The sequence below is a fragment of the Artemia sp. Qi Xiang Cuo genome, chromosome 6 (assembly GCF_049724085.1).
Source record: "Artemia sp. Qi Xiang Cuo chromosome 6, ASM4972408v1, whole genome shotgun sequence".
NCBI lineage: Eukaryota > Metazoa > Arthropoda > Branchiopoda > Anostraca > Artemiidae > Artemia > Artemia sp. Qi Xiang Cuo.
The window spans coordinates 78,737,542-78,756,287 of NC_142799.1; the positions used below are offsets into that span (position 1 = coordinate 78,737,542).

Here is an 18,746-nt window from a genome sequence, read left to right on the forward strand (position 1 = left end):
AAACTAGCTTCTGTTATGGATAATTCATTGAAATCTTTCAGGGAAGATCTCAAGATGGACTTTGCCACCACTAGTCAGTTGACCCAAACACTCTCCCAACTGAGAACTGACATTAAATGTGACATTTCTGCTCAGGTTAGTTACATTGCCAATAGGGTATCACACATTGAAAATTCACTACAACCAATGTGCTCTGTTTCAACTGTTCAGGATCTAGTGGCTTCTACAGTGTCTTTTCAACAGTCTCAACTCCCTTTAGCCCAATTAACTGAAATGATGGTTGTCAGATGGCACGCTCAGAGCGCCAGTGTTTTGAAAGACGTTAGAATAGTGTTGCATATGGAATCCCCACCCAGACTGATGTGTTGTTTACCTGTATAATTATCTGTTACACATCTATGGAGTTGACATTGGTGCCCCCCCCCCCCCCCGAGCCAAAGTAAAAAGACTTTTAAATAGCCATCAACCGTCTGGTAGCCGCCCCCTCCTCTCCTTTTCTCAGTGCCAATCAACTGAATTTAGAAAGCAAATAATATAGAAATCTTTTGAAACAAAAGCATCAAACAGTTTCTGTGGTGATAGTCCAAAGGCAGATTGAATAAAGCACAAAGCTCTAGTTGAGGAGTTGAAATGCAGAAAAGCTAATGTAGAGGCAGATTTGATAATTTGTAAGGGTGCCATCATTAAAAAAAACCTGCCAGTTGGAGCAATTCCCCTAACCACTCCAATGCCCCACTAATGTCTGTGCCTTTGTCTACCTCTGTTAATTTTTTAAATGTTGATGAACTCGCATCACCAAATTTTGTCTCTCAACTGTCAAGCAGTGATCATAATAATGTTTCACTGTTTGATGCTGACATTTCTCTCGTTTCTTCTGCAACAACTTGCTCACTGGCTGTTTCTTCTTTGTCGTTCCATAATGCTGTATCCAACTACCTTACCAGTTCTTTGGTTCCTGCTTACTCTAGTCTTGCATCCTCTCAAATTCCTAATTCACAAGGAATGAGGCTCCTTAGCTCCAATGTTCATAGCTTCCCTAATAAGCTTTCTGTACTTTCTTTTTTTATGATATCAGAAGAAGTGGATGAAGCTGTAATTACAGAAGTTTCACCAAAAACACCTTGTCAATCTTATCTCCTGATGAAATTAAACTCAATGGTTATCAACTCTTTTCTAATCTGAATTCCCCACTTTGCCACAGAGGAGTGTGCTTATATATAAGAGATAGACTAAAGGTTAGTCTCATTCATTTTAATTCTCTGACTATTGATGGTATTGAGTCTGTGTGGATAAAATCAAACAATCAAACAATCTCAATTGTAGTGGGTGTTGTTTATAGAAGCCCCAGTGCTCACTGTGTTTTGGACTCTGAATCTAATTTGGCTGTCATGTTATCTCCAGTTTTGTCCAATTTTGACAGCTATGATCTTGTCCATCTGGGGGACTTTAACCTTCCTGAAATCCAATGGATTGATGGATCTGGTTTTTGTAATAGATTCTCTTTATTTGTCAGTCCTCTCTGATAATTCCGTATGTCAAACAATCTCACAACCAACTCGTTTCAGGGAAAGTCAAGTCTCCAACCACTCTTGATCTGGTTATTCTCAGTAGCCTTGACCTTCTTATTAAGAATGTAATAACCTCACCAGTTGGTAATAGCAACCATGTAGTAATTAATTCGGAGTTTTGTCTGCATACCAAACAACCTTCTTCTAAGAAACAAAAATATGTAAACTACAAACTAATCTCTGAAAAACTTGCCAGTGTCAATTACTAATGACAAATAAGGGAGTCGAAGAGAAGATATGAGGAAAAATTGGCTGAGGTAGTTAAGGATAGTGCTAAATCTTTCTGGCGTTATGCCACTCAGAAATGTAGCAGCAGACGCACCCTCCCAGATATCCTGCACAATAGTCAATCAGTTGCTGATCCTGAGCTGAAAGTTGAAATTTTCAACCAATTTTTCTCATCTGTTTTCCTCCAATTCCAGTATTGTTTGTCCCACACCTCTTTTATTTGATATATCAAATAAAGTGGACTCAATTGTGACTACTGATACAGTAGTTCTAAAGGAACTTACATCCCTCAAACCAAATAAATCTGCCAGTCCAGGTGGCATTCACCCACATATCCTACATGAATGTCATACAGTTTTGTGTCAACCTTTTTCCTAGCTGTCCAAGTCATCATCAAATCTTTTTTAACTAACTTTTGACTGGGAAACTGCGCATATCATTTCTATATTTAAAAAAGCAAGAAAGGAACTTGGAGAACATTACTGACCCAACACCATGACATCAGCTGCTGTTAAGTTTCTTCAAAGAACAATTCACTCTGCAGTTGTTAAATACCTTAAAGCAAATAATGTTTTACACAGATCACAAAATGGCTTTTGTTCAGGAAGATCTGTTGGCACCAATATCCTTGAGTTGTATGATCACATCACCAAGTTGCTTGATACTGGGGTGCCTGCTGACATGGTTCTTGACTTTTCTGAAGCTTTTGACAAAGTATGTTACAAGTGACTTGCAATTAAACTATGTGCAGTCAAACTTGAAGAGAAATACCTGCTCTGGATCCTTGATTTTCTTTATTTGTGATCTAAATGTGTTCAGTTATTTGATGACTCTGGTAATTGTATTCTTTCTTCCTCTATTCATGTTCTGAGTGGAGTTCCTCAGGGAAGTGTTTTGGGTCCTACACTATTTAATATCTTCATCAATGATGCTATTCCATCATCAGCAGTAAATCAACTTTTTATGCAGACGACCTGAAGCTTCTTGGGCCAGCTTTGTTCTGTGAAGATCATGACCTGCTACAAAATAATCTTCAATTGCTGGGTATATGGGTTGAGGCCTGGCTTCTTTAATTCAATGTTGCCAAGTGCCATATCATTCACTTTGGCAAACTGAATCCTTGCTGCTCTTATTTTTTCTTAGGCCACCCACTCTCCTCTGTAAATAATGAGCAGGATCTTGGTGTCACTATTAACAATGAACTAAAATTCAGCTCTCATGCTTAGAGGTCTGCTGCTGGTTCTAATTCAATCATGGGACTGATTTAGCGTACAATTTCCACTCGTTCCCCTAAAGTCATCAGTCGTCTATATAAGGGAGTTGTGCATCCTAAGCTTGAAGTTGGAATGTTTCATGCCTCCCGAGATTTTAGAAAAGACATAAAAGTTCTGGAAGATGTGCAGAGACATGTCACTAAAGTGATATTTGACATGTGGGAGCTTTCCTATCCTGTAAGACTATCAAAGCTGAGTCTCCCTACACTTGATTACAGGAGAAATAGAGGGGATGCCATTTTAGCCTACAAGTTATTGAGGGATAATACTCTCCCAGCATTATTCCCTACTTTTAGTGCCAACTCAAGAACTAGAGATCATAACCTGAAGCTTGTCAAGCAGTCTATCGTTTCTAGAGTCCGCACTCAATTCTTTTCATCACGTATTGTCAACAGTCAGAACAAACTATTTAAAGAAACAGTTACTGCTGAATCCGTTGATGTTTTCAAACAAAGGCTAGATGCTGAGGGGTCCTCCAGAGAGTGTAAACTCAATTGGGATGCTACTGAACATGGAACAGCCCCTGGTCACTAGTGAACTTTGTATACAACTCAAGTCATCATTCTGGAGCCCTACAAGGAGTAATCCTTAGATTGCTCCTAGCTGCAATTTAAGGTAAGGTAAGTTCATGATGTTGCAAAGCCTTAGGTGTGGAAAAAGAAATCAAAGCTTCCTAAAAAAACAGCATAGGTTTAACAAATGTACCCTTACTATTTCATGTCAGTTATTAAAAGCCCTTAATTCAATAGAAATTATGTCTTCGAAAAATTAAGGAAGATACATTTAAAAAGATTAAATTTGAAAATTGTGATCAAAACATGCTTTTGTTTAGAATTAACACCCTGGAAATATATCCTGACCTACTGTCTCTATAAAAAAACTTAATGCTAGGCATCTAGGAAGATAATTTGAAATAGTAGTAACATTGGCAAAGTCTGGATCCTGCCAGGTCAAAATTCATTTCTGAAGGTAGAGAACTATAGAAGTTTTTTTTATGCAACTAACTATATATATATATATATATATATATATATATATATATATATATATATATATATATATATATATATATATAAAAATATATATATATATATATATATATATATATATATATATATATATATATATATATAAATATATATATATATATATATATATATATATATATATATATATATATATATATATATATATATATATATATATATATATATATATATATATATATATATATATATAAATATATATATATATATATATATATATATATATATATATATATATATATATATATATATATTTCATTTTTGGCTGAGGGAGACCAAAGGCTCAAGGGCAGTCCCAAACCACATTGCTTGATCCTAGTTTTTTCATTTTGAATGTTGTTAATACTCATGTTAAATAACTTACGAAGACCATGTGAAATAACTGAGGAGGCTACTGTAATACAGCCTATTGTAAGTAGCCTATTAGCTTGAACATCAGTGCAGTCTTTTAACTGGTCAGTTGATGGTTGAAAATGTTTATGCTTTAGCATTATTGTTACTTTTTTTTTGTCTAGGTTGCTATCAAAATAGTCGACAAGACAAAACTAGACAAGGACAATCTCAAAAAAGTCTTTCGCGAAGTGGAGATTATGAGGAAATTGTCTCATCCAAGCATAATCAAACTTTACCAAGTAAGTCAAAACTTTATATTTATGATAATATACTCTGTAGGTAATGGTAATTAGCTTTTCTAGCCTAATAACAATAACAAAAAAACATGAATTGAGGCAATTAGCCTTTGTACCTGGAGTCTCAACTCAGTTCGGCGAGTCTTGGCACGAGGCCTGACTTTATGTTCAAATTGTGTGTTTTATGCTATCCTACTCAAAAGGCCAAGATTTGTTATATAACCCATTTGTCAATTTATATTTATTTCTATCTTGTTTTTTTCATGCATGCTACAGGTGGTATTTTAAGGTCTGGGCATCTCTGTCTAAGACTGTGCACAAGTTTGGTAGTATAACATTGAACACTTTCTAGGGCTGCCTTTTTTTTGTGAGCTGAGGTGCAGCTAAAATTAAACCATATTTAAATTTAGGCCTTACAAAGGATTTATATAATTTTGTCAGGACTCCTAGGTGGTGATTAGATGTAGAGAGCTTTATAATTCCAAGATATTTGGCAGAGGCAACAATGGTTTTTGTGTGAAAGCTGAATTCTAATTGAGGATCAACTATAATACCTAAGTCTCTCTGCATATATCAATAATGATTATATTATGGATTAAACCATTATTGCTGGTCATTGTATATTTATTCCCAGATTTATTTTTTCCCAAATGTGAAACCTTACATTTTGAAACATATAATTCCAAGCTCCAGGTTCGTGTGCAGTTTCAGATTGAATTGAGGTCACTCTGCAGAGCTGCTGCTGTCTGTTCTGCTGTATTAGCATGGCTTACGAACTTGAAGTCATTTGTGTACAGTTTTAGTAATTTTGAAATAGTGGAGAATTATCACAGACAGTGCAATAGTGCTGCCTAAGTAAATAGTGATGTGGACACAATGCATTATTTATTTTCTTTTCACCATGGCACTTATTATAGAAGGAGTTGTCGTAAAAACTTCCCAAGGAGCTCATTCGACTGGAAATTGAGAGTTCTAGTACCCTTTTTAAAAATCGAAAGTAATTGAAGGGCAACCACCCCCTACCCAAAGGGCAACCTAAGTACATAAGTTTTTTTTTAATTTACTTAAGGACTCTTTCATAATCACTGCAGGTTGTGGAAGGAGATGCAAATGTGCTTCTTCTAATTTTGCAAACAGCACATCGGGGCTCAGAGTTCATCTTCCCAGCGATTTCACAATGACTAGTTGATACTTTCAAGCAATAAATACTGTACCAGTTTTCAAACAAAGGCACAAAATCATTCGTCCAAGCTTAACCTGTAGCAATCACATTTGTCAGCTCATTCAACTTGGTTTACTTTTTTTTTATGTTATTTTTTGGGCCCCATATATTATATAGCCCCATGTGTTTTATGTTTTTTTTATGCTATTTCTGACTTGTGCTACTACCTTTGTTCCTTTTCTTTTTGTTAAGGATGCTTATAGTCCACGCTGTTGGAGGCACGCTTTACCAAAACTGAGCTGAGAGATTATATTAAAAAAGAGAATGCTTTCTATTATTTGTATTTATCATGCTGGAAACCAGAGTCAAAATGTATTATTGTTATACAAAAGATAAATGGAAATTGTGTTCTCCAAGTATAATCAAACTTTACCAATTAAGTTGTTCTTTTACTTAATCAACTTAATCACCAACAATAAACTAGTATTTAGGTGAGCAAGAACTACAATTACAATTTTCAAACAATTGCTGTTTGACATTTCTGAGAAATTAAATTAAAAAAAAAAAAGAAAAATAAAGTTCAATTAATTAATTAAAAAAAATTTCTGATAAATGTAAGCGACGAGAAGAAGAGCTAGAAAAGTAAAAGAACTACATTATGCACAAAGGTCCTACTAGTCCGGGCGCCATACCCTAAAAATATAACACCTCCAGATTGTCAAGACACATCTGTCTCACGCAATCTGAAAACACTTTCTAGTCATATTGAACCGGCTGATTACGATTATAGTCTTGAATAGGCTCCTCCAAGGGGTGCTTGACCCTTAAAAATGACTTAAAAAATTAAAAAGTGCTATCTGGCCTGTTTTGTTTGCAGCCCATTAATTTTTTTTAAGCTCAACCTAACTGAGCAAAAACGCAAGCAGGTTAGCGATTTAAAAAAAAAGAAAAAAAAAGGTAAGACATCACTGTTATCGATTAAATTTTATTTTTACTGGACGAATCAAATTTAAAAGTAAATTTATTATACTAATTGATTGAGAAATCGTTCATAATCTTCAAGAGAAGCAGATAGGGTAAAAACTAGCTAGGAAAGGCCTTGATAAAACAGGAACGAACATTCAGTGCAACTTTCATAGTCTGGTAAGGATATTCTAAAAGAGGCTGTCCAGTCAAAGAACTGTATAGTATCTAATATAAATAATAAAATCAGGATATTGATAGGTAATTACATCAAAATGGCTATCATCATCAGAATCTAATGCAATTACATCTACACAGCAAGCTATAATTTTTATTCCTTCACAACCACAACGAGACGTACAACTGTTCGTACAGTTGCAATATGGCCAAACTCTCTGCAACGAAAGTGGCCACAGAGGCAAGGAACTAGTCACTGGTATCACACCCTAGGCTTCACTGAATACCCATCCAAATTTGAAGGGACTGTGAATAATTGGAATGGGTTCGAGAGCCTGAAGCAAGATGTGGACTTAGTAAAGAATACGCTTTACATGGAACCAGAAGGTGCATTTCTTCTTGTGGAAGACATGGACTTGAAGATCATTGAGTGACTTAAAGTCGCCAGTCTTTTTACTTTACGCGGGCACAACTAGCTTCATGTACACCCGTGTCACTTCTTGTGTAAACAAAGCTACGTTTGAAGTATCGCTTTCATTTTTTTTGGTTAAATTGGCTGTATCTTCCAATACTCCCCTCTTCATGCTTGCGCTCAGAAATGTCTTTGTTCCCTGATTCAAACAATGTAGCAAAGCCAAAAAGATAAACAATGAAGTTAATTCCGAATTTGCCGCACAATGAATTGGAATTTTTTTTTTCGAAGAACTGTACATACTGCTCGAGATATTCGTGCTAAGATAGTAAAATCAGCTGATGGTAATGTTCAAGCGAACTCAGAATAATGTGTGTGTCATTAGCACGAACAATAATTTTCGAACAGCGATTTAATAAGCAAGATGCAGCATGAAGAAATATGTGGATGTCAGCTTCCTCTTGGGTCCTTTCTAGCTCTGTATTAGTGGCAGAAACTTCATCTATTTGACGCTCTTTCGCTCTGGAAAGCCCCCCCCCCCAGATAAATCCTGGTATCACTTCTAGAATGTTCTGGTTGTTTTATTCTTCAAATGCCAATTTGATTATCTTTGCTTTACATTTAGAATCAGCGTGAAGAGCATCTAAGTTCACAAGCGACATTATCTCTTTCACAAATATTTTTTTACCTACAATTTATTGCCTCTTTGTTCACGGAACCTGCTATTGTCTTTCAGGAAAACAGCAGAGCTGGATGGGTCCATTTTAGCCTAAACGTCCGGTGTATATATCAGCAAGCACGTGTATCTGTCGAGCGTCTGTAGATTAAGTATCCGGGAGTTTCTAAAATATTCTCTGAGAGAAATATTTCAAAGTTTTCTTTTTCACTTGGTTTCTGACACCGAAAGTGTGGCATGGAATCCACAACCACCCCTGTTTGGCTGCAGGTTTGGGTGTCCGCTACAACAGCTTGCTAAGAGTTTGTATTCAAATTGCTCTTAAAAAGATCCAGCAGAGCTGACCTATTACCACCACGCATTTTCTGAACACTGTCTTTTTCTTTACAAATGCTAATTGAAAATGGAAGCAATTCATATGATAGGATATTCCCCAGAACACCCACTGGAGAGTCATGACCACCTTGGGATGCCAACTTGACCTTTTTTAATCATGTTCCGTTTCGCATATGCTGTGGCAGCTATACTTTTGGGCACAGAAACTAGTTTTTAGCCGTTGCGAAGGTTTTAACTTTTATTTTTGAGAAACTAGACATATTCCCACTCAGAAACCCTTCAATAGCTTTCAGGCCGACACCTTCTGCAGCTTTTGCAAATACTAGAAGCCTTTGCTTTATCAGCTACTTCATATGTTGCCTACTCTTAATTATCTTTAAATGAATTAAATTGTCATTTAAGACAGTCATGGTCTTATAAACTGGGAATTTCAGTTTCTCAGCCCTAGCCGGTTCATTGTCAGAATCACTAATTCCTTCTATTCCAGCCAAGTGGCACAGGGCTCTTGAAACTTTTGCACAAAACGGTTGTGTAGTTGTCCACTTTGAAACGGCTAGAGGATTTATCAGGTTTTAGGCTTAGGCTTATTCACGGGCATGATCAGGTGCCACAAGTGACAAAGATGGACAAAAATTTTGCATGTATTTCTTCTCCGACATCTTGCATTTTCTTCATGTATATCATCAGATGCCCAGCATATTTATAAAGGACAGATGATACCATCTTTTCGGGCATTAGACGGTTCTTATGTATTAGCTGGTACCCACGCGATATATTGTGCTAAAGGAAACTAGTCAAACGGGTATCTGTCAATAGAGATATGGATCACAAAGCTTGGTTTGTCCTTGCTTTTACAATATTAAAACTTATTTTTTCGGCGGTTTAGGGAGAAAAAAGGTACCTAGGTTTGGTTAGGTTACGTATTTAATATATGCTATGCTTTACCCCCCCCCTAATATGCAAATTTATAGCCGACATTTCTTAACTATCATATTTTCATTATATTTTGTTTTATTTCATTAGCATTAACCAAACTTGACGTCTCGCATCGGTACCAGCTAATACATAAGTACCCATTAAACTTACCGAGTTTAGATGCTCTTCAGAGGCACCAGGTGTCTTCTGATTTGACCTACCTGTCTTCTATGCGATATTTAAAGCCCTAGAAATCAGACATTGATAGGGATAGTAGCTTGAAGAGATCTTACCAAGGTGTATTTTAGGCCCTGATTCCATTAATGAAAGTTTGATTCAGTCTACCTAACCCTACTACTCTCCAAAATAGAAAAAAGAAACTATCATCTGGAACTGTGATAATATTGGTACTGTTTTGAATTGAAATGAAAATAAAAATAATCATGGTGGAGGAATAAGAAAAAATAAGACAGATAAAAAGGTTTCAGAACTTGATGATGGTTATTTTCACTGGGTAAAGAGATAGCTAAAAAGTTATCATTCCATTTGATTCAGAATTCATCCCTCTGTCTAAATATAAAAATCATTTCCATTGCAAATTTCTTCTTCTTTTGCTAGAAATTACGGGCTTTTCAGTTAAAATTATTTAATCTCCTTCTTTTTCTCCTTCTTTAATCTCCTTCTTTTCTCCTTCTTTAATCTCCTTCTTTTTTCTCCTTCTATATACAGCGTGCTAAAATATTACAGATAATTCCAATTTATGTTTCATGTAGTAGCTCCTTGTATTCCAGGCACTGATAACCCTGATGCATATTTCAAGCTCAATACTGGTTGTGAGGGTGGTCAGCTTGGCTTTTAACTGTTGGGGGTAGTTACTTAATCTGTTGCCGATAATTTCTTCTTCTCGAAGGTGCAAGCCTTGAATAAGCTTTGTAACAGATAAAGCTGCCAATTTGACAAAGGTGCAAACAAAACTCGCTAGATAGCACTTTTTAATCTTTCAGGTTTTGTTTAGGGTCAAATAGCCCTCGAAAGGAACCTATTCTCAGGCATAATCATATCAGCGAGTTTGATATGACTAGAAAGTGGTTTCAGACTGAGTGAGACAGATGTGTCTAGACGATCTCAAAATAAGCATCTTTTTGTCTACTGGTGCCTGGACTATGCCCAATTAGCTTTTTTCAAAGTCTAGAATACATTCTAGTGAAGTTCTTGACCCCCCCCCCTCCACAAAAGTCCTAAATGTTTTATTCTGCAATAATTCCTTTTGCATAAAGCTTGTATTGAAAAAATTACATTCGTTAAATAGAATCATTTATTAAGTGATTTCACTTATACATTCTAATGCAGGTCATGGAAACGGATCGTATGCTGTATATGGTGACAGAATATGCATCAAATAGAGAAGTTTTTGGTAAGTTTTTTTTTTTTATTTTAAATAGATCCATTTTTTATTCCGCTAGTTTTAACCAATCTCATTCGTTTTATAGAAATATGCATAGATACAATCAAGTTTAAGCTTTAGGTGAGAGGGTAGGGAGTAAGAAAAAGGGAGGGTAGGGAGTAATGAAAAAAGCATTTCCCTAAAAATTCCAAGATACAAAGACGATTTTTTTCAATAAGGAGGATTACTGGACTCAGAAAGTCTCATTTTAATTGGGAGCTTGATGATCCTGTCCTCCTTAAGGTCCGAAAACTGCCGAAATTTGTGGGAACTGTAGCGATTTCTTGGGTTAAAATAGAACTTTTCTGTAGCAAAGGAAACTCTTCGCTCTGTTTGTGCCCCATGGTTAGTAAGAATGTAAGTAACTCTCATAGTTGTAGAATATGTCTTAATTTTTCAAGTTGGCCATTTCTCCCAGATTTTGACTTCACTATGTCTCAGATCTGTTTTCCTGTCAGTTCCAAATTTAAATTTTCCTTTAGTAAAAGCTTTTCTTTTATTATTTCCTTTCCTTTTACTAGGCCTATTTTCTTTTAGTTGAATTTCCAAGTAAAAATCGGTGTGAGCATTCGTTTTAATTTTTCCTCTGCTGTCTTTGATTGTTTTATTGTCATTGGAAGTGGATTAAAAATGTGATTTAAATTGTTTCTTTTTGCTAGAAAAGAACTGGTGAAGAAAAGTGTGTCAAAACTTAAGTCGAGGAAAGAGTGGCATTTGTGAGGTGTAATGTTTTTTTTTTTCAGAAATGTTTTTTTAGATTTTTAGTTTCAGCAATGTTTTGGTTCCGAGATTACTGTGCTAAAGCAATTCACGTTTCTTGCTTTAAAAGTTTAGTTATCTAATGAGTACTAAATTTTCAATACGCAGAAAGGCGTCTGTATATTAAACAGTTAGAAAACAACATTTATCAACAAGTGCAAAGTGTTGTTAAACATTTCATTTCTTACGAATACCCGGGAATATATTTGAACCTGTCAGTGTTGCCAAGAAGAAGAAACACTGTTTCTCAACAATTTTCCAAAACAAGCTTCTCAACAAAAAGTAAAGAAAAACATTAAACATTTATTTTTCATGACATTGTTGTTATTTTTCTTTAACATGAAGATGTAGTTTTATTAAGATATTGCATTTATTTGAGTATTAACTTGTGTCACTTATAAAAATTACCTAGGTATAAAAACTAGCTTTGAAATGAGCGCTTACACATCTCTCTATGATGTTTCAGTACCCCACTAGCGGTGACGAAAAAACCGAAAAAAAAGAAAGGGAAAACATCGGTGCTTCCCATGCAAAAAAGTGATTCTCCTTGTTACTTACGATGGAAACTGTAATTCTCCTAAATGTGGTTTCCGCTATGGTGATTCCAATGACAAAGTTTTCGTTCGATTCGACACCATTTTCGAGGGTTTCAGGCTATTTTTTGAAATTCCTATAAATTTTTCTTCGCAATGAACTTTTGCCAATAAGATTAGCCGTCGTAATAGTTTCCATTCCTAAATTGACTTCAAATTTTTGGTTACTATGGCTAGAGTTCGTTTTTAATAGGTTGTGTTTGACGCAGCAACCGTGATACTACCTTTTCTAAAGAAAGACTTCGGTCAAAAACCATTAGTGGCAGTCTTCTGCCACTGTTATATGATTATATACCACTTGTTATATTATTATATGCCACTTGTTATATGATTCCATCTGTCTTAACGCCAGTAATGTGTCTAACAATAAAAAAAGGAACATAATTTAAAAGACAAACTTGCATTCCTGTAATGTAAGTCACAAAACCTGGACGTTATAAAGATTTACGCAAGCTTGAGTCAGAGAGTTCTGACGCTAAGAAAATTCACAATCTTGCCAAGAAGACAATATATGCCGGGAATTCACTTTCTGCGATTCACCGATCTTAATTTCTTAACAGATGAAAAAAAACTACATGGGGGGCATGTCCCGTAGATTCACAAGTGAAATACAGACTCCATCAAAGGGCGTATCCTTAGGAGACATCCACAGTTTTGTCTTGACTAAAACTACCTTTTTTAATTACTTTTCTGCTCCAGGAATTGTCCTACTTCTGTAACTGTAGCTGTGCTGCCTACTATCAAAGTACAAGAGATTTGTACTAATATTTTGGATCAGGAGGAATAGAAAAATTGACAGGGACCAAAACATATTAAAAAGGACTTTTTTGTACACTAATAGAGAGGTATTGGAGAGGTAGTCTACCTCTCCATCTATGAAAGTTTTTTGGGTGGATTGGGATCTGATAATCCTCAGATTTTAGGTTAATTTATTGCTTTTGATTTTATTATTTGTTGCTTGGATGTTTTTTGTAAAGGAAAATTACGTTATAATGCAAATTAGCGTTACCTCTCCATCTATGGAAAGTTTCTTTGGTGGATTTGGATCTGATAGTCCTCAGATTTTAGGTTAATTTATTGCTTTTGATTTTATTTTTTGTCGCTTGGATGTTTTTTGTAAAGGAAAATTACGTTATAATGCAAATTAGCGTTACCTCTCCATCTATGGAAAGTTTCTTTGGTGGATTTGGATCTGATAGTCCTCAGATTTTAGGTTAATTTATTGCTTTTGATTTTATTATTTGTTGCTTGGATGTTTTTTGTAAAGGAAAATTACGTTATAATGCAAATTAGCGTTACCTCTCCATCTATGGAAAGTTTCTTTGGTGGATTTGGATCTGATAGTCCTCAGATTTTAGGTTAATTTATTGCTTTTGATTTTATTTTTTGTCGCTTGGATGTTTTTTGTAAAGGAAAATTACGTTATAATGCAAATTAGCGTTACCTCTCCATCTATGGAAAGTTTCTTTGGTGGATTTGGATCTGATAGTCCTCATTTTTTAGGTTAATTTATTGCTTTCGATTTTATTATTTGTTGCTTGGATGTTTTTTGTAAAGGAAAATTACGTTATAATGCAAATTAGCGTTACCTCTCCATCTATGGAAAGTTTCTTTGGTGGATTTGGATCTGATAGTCCTCAGATTTTAGGTTAACTTATTGCTTTTGATTTTATTTTTTGTTGCTTGGATGTTTTTTGTAAAGGAAAATTACGTTATAATGCATATGAGCGTTACCTCACCATCGATGGATAGTTTCTTTGGTGGATTTGGATCTGATAGTCCTCAGTTTTTATGTTCATTGATTTATTGTTAGTTGATTTTTTGTGGAGTGGATTTTTTTTGGCGTTTAAAATTACTTGATACTTAACATTATAGTTAAATCTCAATATATTTACATATTCTTTGGTGTTTTTGGATATTATAGACATCAGATTTTAGGTTAACTTTTTGCTTTTGATTTTATTTTTTGTTTGGATGTTTTTGTAAAGGAAAATTACGTTATAATGCAAATTAGCGTTACCTCTCCATCTATGGAAAGTTTCTTTGGTGGTTTTGGATCTGATAGTCCTCATTTTTTAGGTTAATTTATTGCTTTTGATTTTATTTTTTGTAGCTTGGATGTTTTTTGTAAAGGAAAATTACGTTATAATGAAAATTAGCGTTAACTCTCCATCTATGGAAAGTTTCTTTGGTGGATTTGGATCTGATAGTCCTCAGTTTTTAGGTTAATTTATTGCTTTTGATTTTATTATTTGTTGCTTGGATGTTTTTTGTAAAGGAAAATTACGTTATAATGCAAATTAGCGTTACCTCTCCATCTATGGAAAGTTTCTTTGGTGGATTTGGATCTGATAGTCCTCATTTTTTAGGTTAATTTATTGCTTTCGATTTTATTATTTGTTGCTTGGATGTTTTTTGTAAAGGAAAATTACGTTAGAATGAAAATAAGCGTTACCTCTCCATCTATGGAAAGTTTCTTTTGTGGATTTGGATATGATAGTCATCATTTTTTAGGTTAATTTATTGATTTGGATTTTATTTTTTGTCGCTTGGATGTTTTTTGTAAAGGAAAATTACGTTATAATGCAAATTAGCGTTACCTCTCCATCTATGGAAAGTTTCTTTGGTGGATTTGGATCTGATAGTCCTCAGATTTTAGGTTAATTTATTGCTTTTGATTTTATTTTTTGTCGCTTGGATATTTTTGTAAAGGAAAATTACGTTATAATGCAAATTAGCGTTACCTCTCCATCTATGAAAGTTTTTTTTGGTGGATTTGGATCTGATAGTCCTCAGATTTTAGGTTAATTTATTGCTTTTGATTTTATTTTTTGTCGCTTGGATATTTTTGTAAAGGAAAATTACGTTATAATGCAAATTAGCGTTACCTCTCTATCTATGAAAGTTTTTTTTGGTGGATTTGGATCTGATAGTCCTCAGATTTTAGGTTAATTTATTGCTTTTGATTTTATTTTTTGTCGCTTGGATATTTTTGTAAAGGAAAATTACGTTATAATGCAAATTAGCGTTAAGAAGGCTTAAAAAAAGTGGAAGATTGTATACATATTATAGTATTGGAAACAGTGGGATAATGGTCCAGTCTGGTATTTTTTTTTTTGGAGTGGGGACAATTGAAAGTTTTGTAAGCGTACTGATATTTTAGAGGACACCACCTCAAAACAAATAAATTTTGTCAAAACACCAAAAAATAGATGAATGGATTGCGTATGATCGGAAATAATGGACACATCTTGAATACTATAAAATATGGCGGTGGGGGGGGGGGTCAAGGCTGAGAAACCCTCTTAAAACCAATTGTGTTATACGGCAAAACATTTGAATTTAATTCTAAGAAGACAGACTTGAGTTTATTAAAATTGCGTGTTTTGCAAGGTTAACATATATTAAATTTTTTATGGTCGAAGCTGAGTAAGAAAGGTTTGAGAGCCACCTAGGTAATGTATCCGCTACCGCTACCTAAGAATATAGTTTATAGTTGCATGAAGATAGCTTGACATACAGTCTATTAATAATAAGGAGTATGTATTATTGTAAAGTGCATGCATTTGAGACTTGAAAATTTAAAATTTGCGGTAACAACAATATCATTGTATATTTGTTCATTACCCCAAAGTAGATGCCGTCAGTCAATCCCCCACCAGTACCCCAAAAAACGCTGAGAACCCAGCGTCTTACTAAGAAACGCTCTGTCGACGTTAATGTTCTTGCGGTCGGTAGAACGCAGATAAGGTAGTACCGATGAAAAGGTAGCATGTTAGTAAGAGGTACATTAGGCTTTATACCGTGTTTGATCAAACTTGTTTTGGGAACCGTAGAGGTGAGAATAGTTTCGCCACAGGAAATTTTAATCCAAATTGCAGTGTTCTTTCATCTTTTTTACTGGGCCGTAACGAAAATGAAACCTTAAAAAAAACTTTAGCAACGGGTTTATAATGAATCAGGCCAAAGACGGCACGACAAATAATTTGAACTGACTTCCTGATCCAGCCTCATTGCCAACCATAGGCAGCGCACTAGCGCTGCCTAAGTAAAGAACGATGTGGGCACAATGTGTTGTTTTTTTTTCTCCATACCCGGACACTTCGTATCGAAGGAGTCGTCGCAGAAACTTCGAAAAGGGCTCACTCGATTGGAAATTGGAGTGGCTAGTGCCCTTTTTAATAGTCAAAAATGATTGGCGGCAAACTTGCCCCCCCATAAGTCCCTCAGTTCTAAACCCCTATCCCCTCAAACGTTTTAGACGTCTAAATTGTTCATCGTAGCGATGACTCCCAGAGAAAATATGCTTTTGTCTAGAAACCTCTCTCACAGGAATCGAGGCAAGAGGTGTAATGTATACCCTGGGGGGATATCAATTTTTTATAGGAGGCGTTGCCGTAGACACTTCAAAACAGGCTCATTCGATTGGAAATTCAAAGGGCTGGTACCCATTTTAATAGTCGAAAGTAATTGGAGGGCTACTAGCCCCCCCCCCCACGCCCATCATTTCCCCAAACACATCCAACCAAAATTTTGAGATAGCCATTTTGTTCAGCCTAGTTGATTTCCAGATAGACAATGTGTTTTTGAGGAGGAGACTCCCCCATAGCCATCAGGGCAAGGGTTTTAAGTTATGCCCTGGGGGCATATAAGGTTTTTATAGAAGGCGTTGTCGTAGAAACTTCAAAACAGGCTCATTCGATTGGCAATTCAAACGGCTAGTGCCCTTTTTAATAGTCGAAAGTGATTGGAGGGCAACTAGCTCCCCCCCATGCCCCTCATTCCCCTAAACAGATCCAATCAAAATTTTGAGATAAACATTTTGTTCAGTGTAGTTGATTTCCAGATAGAAAATATGTTTTTTAGGAGGGCACTCTCCCACATCCCTCAGGGCAAGGGTTTTAAGTTATGCCCTGGGGGTATATAAGGTTTTTATAGTAGGTGTTGTCGTAGAAACTTCAATAAAAGCTCATTCGACTGGAAATTCAAAGGGCTAGTGCCCTTTTTAATAGTCGAAAGTGATTGGAGGGCAACTAGCCTCCCCCACACCCATCATTCCCCCAAACGCATCCAATAAAATTTTGAGATAGCCAATTTGTTCAGCGTAGTTGATTTCCAGATAGAACATATATTTTTGAGGAGGACACTCCCCCACAACCCTCAGGGCAAGGATTTTATGTTGTGCCCTGGAGAAATATAAGGTTTTTATTGAAATCTTTGTCGTAGAAACTTGAAAAAGGGCTCATTCGATTTAAAATTCAAAGGACTGCTACACTTTTTACAAGTCGAAAGTGATTTGAGGGCAACTAACCCTCCTCTCTCGCCCACCTTTTCCTCAAACACATCCAATCAAAAATTTTAGATAGCCGACGGTTGTCGTGGGAACTTCGAAAACGGCTCATTCGATTGAAAATAAAAAGGGCTGATGCCCTTTTTAATAGTGGAGAGTGATTGGAGGGCCACTAGTCCCCCTTCCACTACCACCCTCCCATTTGCCCATTATGTTTAAAAACTAAATGTTGCCTTAAGATTAAATCAAAATGCACTGTGATAATGCTACTTCCCAATAAAGCATCTCAGCAGTATCCCAAGAACGACTAGGGTATTATGTTCAAACTTGCGGGGCGACTTCTGCCCTTAAAATTTAACCAAATGAAAATAACGTAGACGCGTGGAAGCTATCAAAGAAAGTAAACAGATTTTTTTGTGAATGGTATCAAGTTTCCTGTCTTAAGTCAACTAGAGGAAGTATGAACCAAATTAAACAGTACTATTTTTGTCCAGATTTTTAGAAGGGTATATGTCATTACACATTTATTAGATTTTTTCTCAAGCATACAAACAGCCCGCCAAGATATAAAATCTTAAAAAACGAAAAGATTTGAAATGTTATTTTCTTTTTCTCTGAAAAGACTGTATCAATACAAAATAAACAGAAATTATTATAAAAAAATTCATCAAAATAAGCTTTTCAAAGAAAAGTAAAGAACTCCATTAACCAAAAAATGAGCAAAAATAAAAATCAAATAATCTACCAAGCGTGAAACTACCACAAATTAGCATTGATAAATAAATGAAACCAAAAACGAACAGAAATTACAATAAATAACCGAGTCAAACTCAAAACTTGCAGAAATTAACATAAGTAGGGCGCAAAACCCCTACGCCTTCCCAAGGCCAGAACAAAATTTGCACTTTACTGATAAAATACAAATGAATGTGCATTGTCAGTCTAATATACATATACTGATATTTTGTAATCAAAATGTTTATATTATTTGATTTATCGAAGTTATAAAAGTAAAAATATTTATATTTTTTCATTGAAGTGCAAATTTTGTTCCGCCCTTGAGAAGGCATAGGGGTTTTGCGCCCAACTTGTGTTAATTTCTGCTCGTTTTGAGTTTGACTCGGTTATTTATTGTAATTTCTGTTCGTGTTTGGTTTCATTTATTTATCGATGCTGATTTGTGGTAGTTTCACGCTTGGTAGGTTATTTGATTTTAGTATTGCTCATTTTTTGTTTAATGGAGTTCTTTACTTTTCTTTGAAAAACTTATTTTG

The 18,746-nt window shown here is 35.3% G+C and overlaps 1 protein-coding gene across 3 annotated transcripts in view; it reads left to right on the forward strand.

The window, feature by feature from the left end:
* The window catches only part of LOC148951632 (serine/threonine-protein kinase SIK3-like), a 202,633-nt gene that overhangs the window by 18,787 nt on the left and 165,100 nt on the right, over window positions 1–18,746 (forward strand). For all 3 annotated transcript variants that reach the window (XM_089091236.1, XM_089091237.1, XM_089091238.1), the window contains exons 2-3: window positions 4,632–4,748; window positions 10,737–10,800. In XM_089091236.1, the coding sequence (XP_088947362.1) occupies window positions 4,632–4,748; window positions 10,737–10,800 (181 nt within the window). The remainder of the gene's footprint in view (window positions 1–4,631; window positions 4,749–10,736; window positions 10,801–18,746) is intronic.